The sequence below is a fragment of the Centruroides vittatus genome, unplaced genomic scaffold (genome assembly GCF_030686945.1).
Source record: "Centruroides vittatus isolate TY-2023 unplaced genomic scaffold, ASM3068694v2 contig_799, whole genome shotgun sequence".
NCBI classification, from domain to species: Eukaryota; Metazoa; Arthropoda; class Arachnida; order Scorpiones; family Buthidae; genus Centruroides; species Centruroides vittatus.
Window position 1 is genome coordinate 3,376,246 of NW_027122516.1, and position 9,981 is coordinate 3,386,226.

General features: G+C 27.4%; 1 protein-coding gene across 2 annotated transcripts in view; it reads right to left on the reverse strand.

The window, feature by feature from the left end:
* The window catches only part of LOC136981937 (TBC1 domain family member 4-like), a 76,051-nt gene extending 66,070 nt beyond the window's left edge, over positions 1-9,981 (reverse strand). For both annotated transcript variants that reach the window (XM_067278345.1, XM_067278344.1), the window contains exons 1-3: positions 9,364-9,981; positions 3,758-3,916; positions 3,431-3,679 (exon numbers count right to left, since the gene is read on the reverse strand). In XM_067278345.1, the coding sequence (XP_067134446.1) occupies positions 3,431-3,679; positions 3,758-3,916; positions 9,364-9,762 (807 nt within the window). In that variant the 5' untranslated portion in view covers positions 9,763-9,981. The remainder of the gene's footprint in view (positions 1-3,430; positions 3,680-3,757; positions 3,917-9,363) is intronic.

A 9,981-nucleotide genomic window follows, 5' to 3' on the forward strand; every position in this document is an offset into this window, starting at 1 on the left:
AATAGTAAAGTATCAAAATTAAAATAATAATAATGTCATTACCTTATATTTTATTTTTAAGTAATAATAAAATTTAGAATAACATTAAAATATAAGTCAATTAATAATACATACCTCAATTAACACATTAAATTCTTATAAATTAACCAATTTAATATACAGCGTGAGTCAAAAGTCCTTTGCATCTTTTCATTCCAAAAGTACCAAAAGATATTGGATGGAACATTTTATTGACCTTGAAAATGAATTTTCAAGGACAACAAAGGGTCTATCAGATTCTCCATATGTGACTTCCTATGTAATCATATTAACAAAATCAATATGTCATAAAATTAATTAATATATTTTGGAACAGATAGGGTGCAAGGGACTGTTGACTCACTCTGCATATCCATATAAAACTGATAACATATTACATTCCAAATAAAAAATAATTTTAGATAGCATTAGTACATATATGGAGCAGCAAACACTCCATATAGCAGTATGCTCTAGTCATCTTTATTCCCAAATCCTCAAGTTATTTATTTACTTTTTAATAAAGAATAAGGTGGGTTAAACAGAGAAGAGTTAAAACAAATACCAAAATATAAAATCACACTGTTCTCTCTAATGAATAGCTGTCATATTGAATGTGCTAGCTTGGCTTTCACTAACATAAAATTAAAAATATACTTGTTTTTTTTTTACATCTATACAATTTAATATTATGTGGGGAAGTACTCGATCTTTAGAGTATTCCCCATGCAGGAACAAAACAAAAAAACTTCAATGAAATAAATCACACACACTATGACTCCAATGCAAGGAACTTAAAGTTTAATTATTATGCCTTTGTGTCCTTAATTATAGCTTAAATTTATCTTTGTATACTAAGTACATTTATCAATTAACAGGACTTATTATACTGGAAAATTATGGATGCAGATATTTAGTCTTACTGATCAGAAATAATATTTTTTATTTAGTTCACCTGTGAACTAAATAGGCAACAGAACATGTGGTCTGAAGACCACAATTATATATATGTTGAAAAATTTTGAAAATCTTTTAAAGAAGAAAACACTTTTTAATTAACAATATTGATTACTTGAAAATTTAATTAACTGACTAAATATTATAAATATCACTCATTTAAATTAATTAAATTAATAAAATAATATTTAATCTTGTTAGTAATATTGATTTTCTCTCTCTAATGGTTTATCAAAATGGACTCTACAATATTTAGTTTTTAAATATTAATATCAAAAGCAGAAACATTTAGAACAACAGACTAAATTATTAAATCATCATAAAAGTTTGACAAATTTTAAATATTATATCTACTTGATTTAAAAGTGTTATTAATAACACAAGTTTTGCAAAAACTATCCATTGATAATTCCATTTTATATTAAATAACTGATGAAATAATGTCAAAACTTTGATTTTATACAATTAAAAAATGTAAAGTGAATTTGTGTTTATTTCTGAATTGATAATACGAACTTGTGCCCATCAGTGGCAGAGTGGATAAATCCACCATACATCTATAATTGGTAATGGGTTCATGCCTTGTAAATGGCTGCATGGAGTTTTCCAGATTTTCTTCATATTAGTAACACTTAAATAGATGCCAGTTTCCCATAGAAAGTCCTTCTAGGAAGCATCATCCTTTGGCAAATTGCCCATGTGTTGCATTGCCGTACACAAGTAAAACAAAACAAAACATGAACTGACTTCAGTAAATCCATATTAGTCTATATTATTAATTAATTAGCTACTATCAATTCCTTAAACTTAGAAATAAATGCAAATTCAACATATTAAAAGAAATCAGTTTATACAAATATAAACATCCAAATTCGACAGTTATATATTAAAGCCAAACGACTGCCGAATTACATCAGGCTATATTGTAGGTTTGAGTCCTGCTTTGGGCTAATTCTTTTCTTCCAGAACCTTCTAAATTAATTATTAAAATAATTAAATTTAGCAAGAAATGGTACTTAACACCTAGTGCCAAATTACTTAGCATTTAATTAATAACAGTATTAGTAATATAGCCTATCATCTTCAGCAATTGTTTGGCTTTTAAGTCAGTTTAACTTAGCAATAAGCATTATTGAAACAGCTTGCCTCTAACACCAGATATTATACCTGAATAGTTTTATGCCTAAATAATTTAGCTGTGTTTGAAATTCAGCAATTATTTCTAACATAAAAAATGAGTTTCTATGGAAACAATCAAATAAAGCAATGTGTTACTGATACAGAGTTTTATTGGTGATCTATAATAGCAAAACATGTAGCTGACACAACCTTGATCACATTTTGAATATTTTCAATTGATAAATGATACTAAAGATAGAAAAAGTTTTGATCTAACTACCTTTTAGTAATAGATTTTCTTGCAACCATTTTTTTCTTCACATTGTTATAAAAATTCTATAATGAATTCATATCAGTATTATATCCAGACAGAAGTAGCCATTTAACTTTATATTGTTAATAGTAATTGGTAATCTAACAACAAAATTATAACTATGAATTTAGTGTAAACAGTGAAAGATAAATAAGTACAGGTAGGCCTCCTACAACGCGGTACCTTTACAATGCATTTTTGCTCCAATGCGGTTGGAAAAATGCGGAAATTTTCTTACAATGCAGTACTTTTACAACACGGTTTAGGGTATTTAGAAACGAATTATCTTTCACATAACAGAAAAATCGCAACAGATCACATAAGTGCAGTGGAACTTGATGGAACAAGCTCAGATCTTGAAATAAGGCCAGTCAAACATTCTCGAACAACTATAATAAGTGACGATGAGGACTGAATTTGAGCATAACATTGTTTCTTTTTGATTTTGACTTGAAATCATAATCTTTTTACTTTTTATATGATGTTGAATTTTATTTAAGCTTTTTATGTACATAAATTTGAAAAAATGATGAAAATGTTACACCATAAAAGGCAGTTTTTCTCTTTTTAGAAGTGAATCCCAGTTTTTGTATTAAGTTGGTGTCTCCTATAACGCAATTTCCCACAACAGGGTATTTTCAAGGAACGTATCTACCGCGTTGTAGGAGGCCTACCTGTAATTGCAAATATTTCTGTTAAACTATTTACACTAATGATGATAAAAATTTTTTATCCTCGAAGTTACTTTCTTTTTTGTTAAACAGACCATTAAATATTTCTAAATAGTCTGTATTTTTTAAGTACGGTAATTCATTTTTCAAATGTAAACATATAATACTATAACAGGAAATGTATTCCCACACAGTTTGGCTGCAAAATTTAAATTTTGTAAGTTAAATACAATTAACACAAATAAACATTAAATTATATATAAATATTTAAACAACAAATTAAAAATAAATATTTAAGAAGAATTATTTTGTGTATTAATGATTCTTATTAATTGTTGTTTTTTATTTTTACCTCTTCCATTTTATCTACAGATCTTTTATTCATAAAAATATCGGGCAGGCTTTTCTTTCTTTCCAATGTGATATTTGCTATTTCTTGAAGTGTTGGTTCATTTGATTTTTTCTCTCCATTACTCATATTACTGTAAGATTCATTTGGTTCCAATTTCTCACTCTTTTTCTGTCTTTTTTCATTTTCTAGGTTACGAAATTTATTGACAGATTCATCAATAAACAGCGGAGGGGCACGTTTATGGGATACCTTAATAATATATAGAAACGATCATTACTTAAGGAATAACTAATGAAGATATATTTCCTATCAATATAGTAGCTTTACCTTAATTTTACCAACGTATAACACTTCATAATGGTGCCATTTGCTTGATGCAGCATCTGTAGAAGGATTACTTCCCATATAAGTAAGTGTGTGCTTGCTAGGATGATGGTGAGCCATTTCCTTAGTCATTTCTTTAACAGAAGTAAATAAGTCCAAAACCTGGCATATATTTAAAATTTATTAAATTATATGTTTAATTACAATTATAATAATAATAGTATTCAATACTAAAAACGGATACAAGCTTACATCTAAAATTATCATTAAAAAATCCAATATACGTAAAATATTCTTGATACTGACACTAATCAATAATACTTTTACTTGGCATTCCTGTAGAATCATTTAGGCTATATAAGCAGCAAAATGTGTTATAAATTTATATTTAAATTTATATTTTAACTGCAGTTGTCTGTTTACTATCAATGAATTGTCAACTATGTCAAGTTTTAGTTTGTTTAGTGTTTAAGTACATAGTAAAGAAATTTTTCAGAGTTCTGTGACCTATTTTCCTGTAAAAAACATGCAAGTGTTCCAGATTTTAAGAGAGAAATGTTTTTTAAACAATCTTATTTTTTTTATATATATGTAATTATTTATATATAATTATTAGAATAAAATCTCTTTATCCATGAAGAATATTATTATTATTTACTTGTACATTGCATTTTTCATCTTCGGATACACAGTACATTTATTTATTTGCATACAATTATCTTCTGTAAGTTAAAAAGTTAACATTTTCAATCAATAAGTCTATTTTTCACAAAGATAAGAAAAATAAATTTTTAAAAAAAAGGACATTTTCATTACAAATATCACATTTTAAATATTTTTGAAAATAACTGTTTATTTAAACTATTTTAAAAATAAACACAGCAACTAACAAATTTATCACTAAATGTAGCTGATTATAAATATGGAAAAACTGGTTGGTAACAAGTGTATATATATATATATATATATATAAAAGATGTGAGTGGTGAATGTTTTATTGCTCATCAAACACTGTAGCTGTTAAATATTATCTTGACATCTTTAACTCCATGACTTAAATTCTAAAAAGTGTTGAAATTCACAGCTTTCTAGTTTAAAAAAGTCACTTACATTCCATCAGGGATGTATCGACAAGAGTGCTTATGATGCTACAACACCCCTTTCATACCAAAGCAATCAGTTTTGATACTTTAAAATAAAGATAAATATAATAATGCTTACAATACGACTTCAATAGCAGAAAGTAATCTTATACAAACAGAAAAATTTTAACAAATCAAAAAATGTGGAACCAGACTGAAGAAAATTGCACGTGAATTCAAAATTATTGTAATTTCAATAATTTCTAGTGAAAATAAAAAATGTAATGGTTTTAAACCTTTTCTATTCTTCCATTTGGAATCACATAGGGTATAAATCATACTGTAATTTGTATAATTTATAATCAATCATATCAATTCAAAATTATCCATTTTTCATCTTCCACTTAACAATTTTAAAAAGCTAGAGAAAAGGAATAATGTAAACAGTAACATAACTGAGTAACATCCTCCAAAAAATTATATGAAGCACTTGGTCTTGGTATCCTCAAAGTCTGAACAGCACTTACAGTCTCAAAATCCTAGATATGCCACTAAATCCCATCTTTGGATAATTTTTTAGAACATTTAATCTAAAATGTAATATTATGGATATTCTAAAAAGTGAACTGGAAATGGGATCCAAGAGATCTCAAAAACACTAAACAGAATAAATAAATTAAATCTTTTAAACTGGTAAACTATAAACTTTAAGAATATTTTTGTTTAAAATATTCATAGCATTGTTATTAATAAAAACATAATTTAATATGAAGTAAAAGTCAAAATTACATTTTGATGTGTAATTTTTATAATAGATATTTTAAGAGAAAGAGCAATTTTCCTATTCAGAATGGTTATCTTTCCTTGTAATTATAATTTACAAAAACTACATGCATTAAAACATTTACTTTATTTTATATTATTTTTTAAAATATATTTTCTAACAAAAGATGTAATACATTATTTATCTATATTGATAAATTATTCAGCAGTTTTAGATGTTAGTCAATTGATAGCTGTATTATTTGTTAAAACATAATACAGTGATCAGTCAATCAATATCATATTTTATATACTTATATTCATTTTCCTAAAAGATTATATTTAAATTTAATTTTTTTGATAAACTTTCATTACAATATTAAAATTTAGCTTTTGGTAAACGAAAGTCAAAGACTAAACAAAGAGAAAACACACCGAAACAACTATAATTTTACTATTTTACATGTATTGATCGAAAAACTGTACTGTACATGCTTATTAGCAAGAAAACTCAATATCACGATATGTGTGCCGCATTTATAATAAATATATTGGAAAAAGCAATAACTGGCCGAATACCTGCTTTATAACTATTTCTATTCAAGTTACAGAAATTTGGGTCATTCCAATAATATCCAAGCATAACTGGCCAATGAGATTTTATTTTTGTTTCCAAAATAATCTTAAATAGATTTAAAGAAAATAAATATTTTTAATTATAAAATATTAAAATTTTAAAATAACAAAAGTTAATTTAACATGTAATCCATTCTTAACTCATTTAAAGTGTTTGTGACATCAGTAACTAGGATATGTTTACTGAGTTAATAAATCAATATCAGGATACAGCTAAAAAAATAAACAAGCATTATCAGTTATATTAAAATGCAAAATCATTTGTATAATTTATAATACATTTTTAACAATACAGAAGATTCAATACTGAATATTTCAAGAAATAAACTATCCATAATTTAATAGCATTAGAGGAAGAGGGAATATTTTATTATTAATAACTCTAAGTAGAAAATGAGAAGGAACAAAGTTTAAGTTGGTTATTTCCACTTTTAAATTTTGTATAAGCATCCTAAAAGGGGGACAATGACGCACTTTCTCACAAATTATAATGGTAAAAGCAACTGAGATACTTAACCTTACACCCTCCCTTACAGGACACTTTGAGGCAATACTGTATTTTATAATACAGTCCTAATTGTGGGGAAAAAAACCACACAAAATTAAATAATTAAATAAAAATTTATGTAATTATTTGTCTCCAAGCTTTGTTCCCCCCTGAAAAATTTTCTGTGGATGTCCATAGCCACTGGTAATTGAAATTTTTAAAGAAACTTTTGAAAATTATAATAAATGATGCTAGATTTTACATTTATCTATACACAGTAAACAATGATAAACAAGTAAGATCTGCTTTATAAATTGATAAATTGCGATGGAAAATGAAACAGGGCATATGTAAATGGTTGAAGCAAAGTAGAATAGCTGTATCGATTGAAAAGGAGAAAAATGAGAACGTCCGTTCTTTGGACATCTTGGGAAAAAAAGTGGAACTTCAAAAATATGAGAATAGAAACATCTGACAAAGAACGAAAAAAAAAAGGGTACAAAAACGGAAATATCAGGGATGAAAGATCGATTTTTCTATACCCAACACACAACAGAAAAATCTATTAAGAAAACAGAAGTACCACAAAAAAAAAAAAAAAAAAAAATCAATTACAAACGAATGTAATTCAAGTGTAATGTTTTTCAACGAATAAAAATCATTAATACAACCGGCGAATGTGAAAAGATAAAGAGATTTCTATGTAAACTTGATGACTAAATTGGCAAATCGACTGGTGTCACGTGCAATGCACGTGGCTTTCAGTGCCCTTGCCACTAAAATAGTAATAGCAGGACAGGTAAAGAACATATGGAACACCTGACTACTACGATTGGATCGTTGCCCGTAATGCAACGATAAATCATTTTAGAAGTACGCGCTAGGTAACAAAGGAAAATAATAAAAAAATTAAACTTTTTAAAATTTAAAATTATTAAATACAATAGTCATTTAAAATGTCCTCTAAATAAGGTTGATAACATGAATTAAACATTTGGAAAAATATTTTAATTTTTATTTAATAATTCCGTACAACCTCGTGTTTTTTTTTAAGTTTATATTTAATTATTGGAATAATTAACGATAAAACGTTATTTAACTTACAAAATTATATGATATTTAACATTTCAAATATATAATGACGTAATTCGATTTGCCCAATTATCTTTTGATATTTAAAAATTTGAAATTCCATTCGTCCAATGATCTTTTGATATTTAAAATTTCAAATATCAAAAGATCATTGGACGAATGAATTACGTCAGAAAATTATTCCTACAGAAGACGTTGCAATAAATTCGTGTACTGCGTCAGTCATACGTTGACGTCACAATGCATTATAAACAATTTGTTACCCCTTTCTTTCCTCGAACATATGAAAGAAAACGATTATTATTAGTAATAATTTCTCACCGAGATAATCGATATACAATTATAGTGCCTACATCAAACACGGAAAAAATGGCCGAAATTAATATATTATTTCGAACACGTGGGTTCGTAATTAATTATTTAATTAATTAAACAAATTCGTTTAAATTCATTACATTTTCAATAATGTAATAAAATTTAAAAATAGTTAATTTTAAAGTAATAATATATGTTTTACTCTTCATTTCATAACATTGTCCTTTGATAAAATCTCATTAATAAAGCATTCGAGCGTACATTACAACACTTGAAAGGTTAATTTTTGCTAAGTATTTTCTTTAAATATCATTATTCTTGAAATTTTTTAAATAAAATTACAGCGTTAATTTTGAATTTAATTCATTTATAACTTAAAGATTCACACGATAAAGTAATTTAGTATTTTTTTTTTTTTCAAAAATTTGCGAAATTTAATAACACATTCCTGAATATTTTTGTATTCATATTAACGGCATTTCAGTAATTTTTTTTCTTTTTTTCTTATTTAATATACACAGGTTAATAATAATAAAAGTTCAGCAAGCAGTAATCAATAAACTAATAATATTAAAAATATCCTAGATTTTCTTATAGGGTTTATTTTAATATTGCATTACTTAAGCAATTAAGCAAATATATAAAAACAACACATTAAAATTTAATAATACAAAAATTAAAATATTAACGTGGAATTATGTAAATTAGTTTAAATAAACACTGATTTTGTGAGACTTTTGGAAGTTTGACCTTTGGTCACTAAAGTAGTTAGTTTCTAATAAATCTAACCTTCATAAAATTACGTAAATTAAGCCACCCTAGTATTACGCTTTCCCTAGGAATGAGAATATGTAAATTAGGGTCCTCCAATATAGCACTTTTCTTGTAGAATTGGCTCCCATGAAAATATATAAATTAGGAGGCACCAATATACCACTTTTGCTACAGAATTAGCCTAAACTGCGAACTTTTATAAATACAAACTTATGTAAACCCTCCAGATGTTGAAACTGCGCCTAGAAATGACACAACCACGCAATATAAAACTGAAATGCAAGAATGCATCGATCAGGGGCAGCAACGGCGGCAGCGGCGGCGGCACAAAAACATCATTAATATCTAAAAGTGTATATATAAATGCACGAAATCTATTTTTATATACCCGAAATCGTTTCACTAATTTAAAATAATGTCTAATTATCATTAAAATATTCAAATATATATTTAATTCTTACCGTTTCTTCGATTGACGAACGGAATACATGACAAATGGAAAGACTTTCGGGCGAAGCTCTGGTTATGTAAGTAAAACAGTGAAGGTCGTGACTAGTTTGGGCAAATTTCGACATTGTATATAGTTTATGCTCGAATACACAACATCCAGTTTCCATACTGACTGCATTTAAAGAGGAATCGGTAAGGGTAAGGAGTACATCCTGTTTCTTTCTGCTGTTTCTTCTTACGATTTCGGCTACGATCCAAGGCAGCATGGCAAAAGTATGCCGCTTATCTAGCATGGCAGAACCTATGTAAACAACACGAAAAGTGCCCCGAAACGTGCCCGATCCCGATGGTAAACCATTACGTTTAACCATCGGTTTCAACGCCATATCAGCTGTGTGACGTTCTTCCATTGTTTAGCTCACTGACTCGTCTTGTTCCGTGGCTTATTTCCAAACTGTATGGTTTTTATGACATCCTCATAGGTCATATCCAGCTTAACGTCGTAACAATCTCTTATACCGACGGGACGTGCGAGTATTTTCGTACGCATCATTCTTTCCACCTTACAAAAATAAATCGTGCCTAACGGTGAAGCAACGTCTCTCTCACTCTCTCTAACAGCGCCCTCT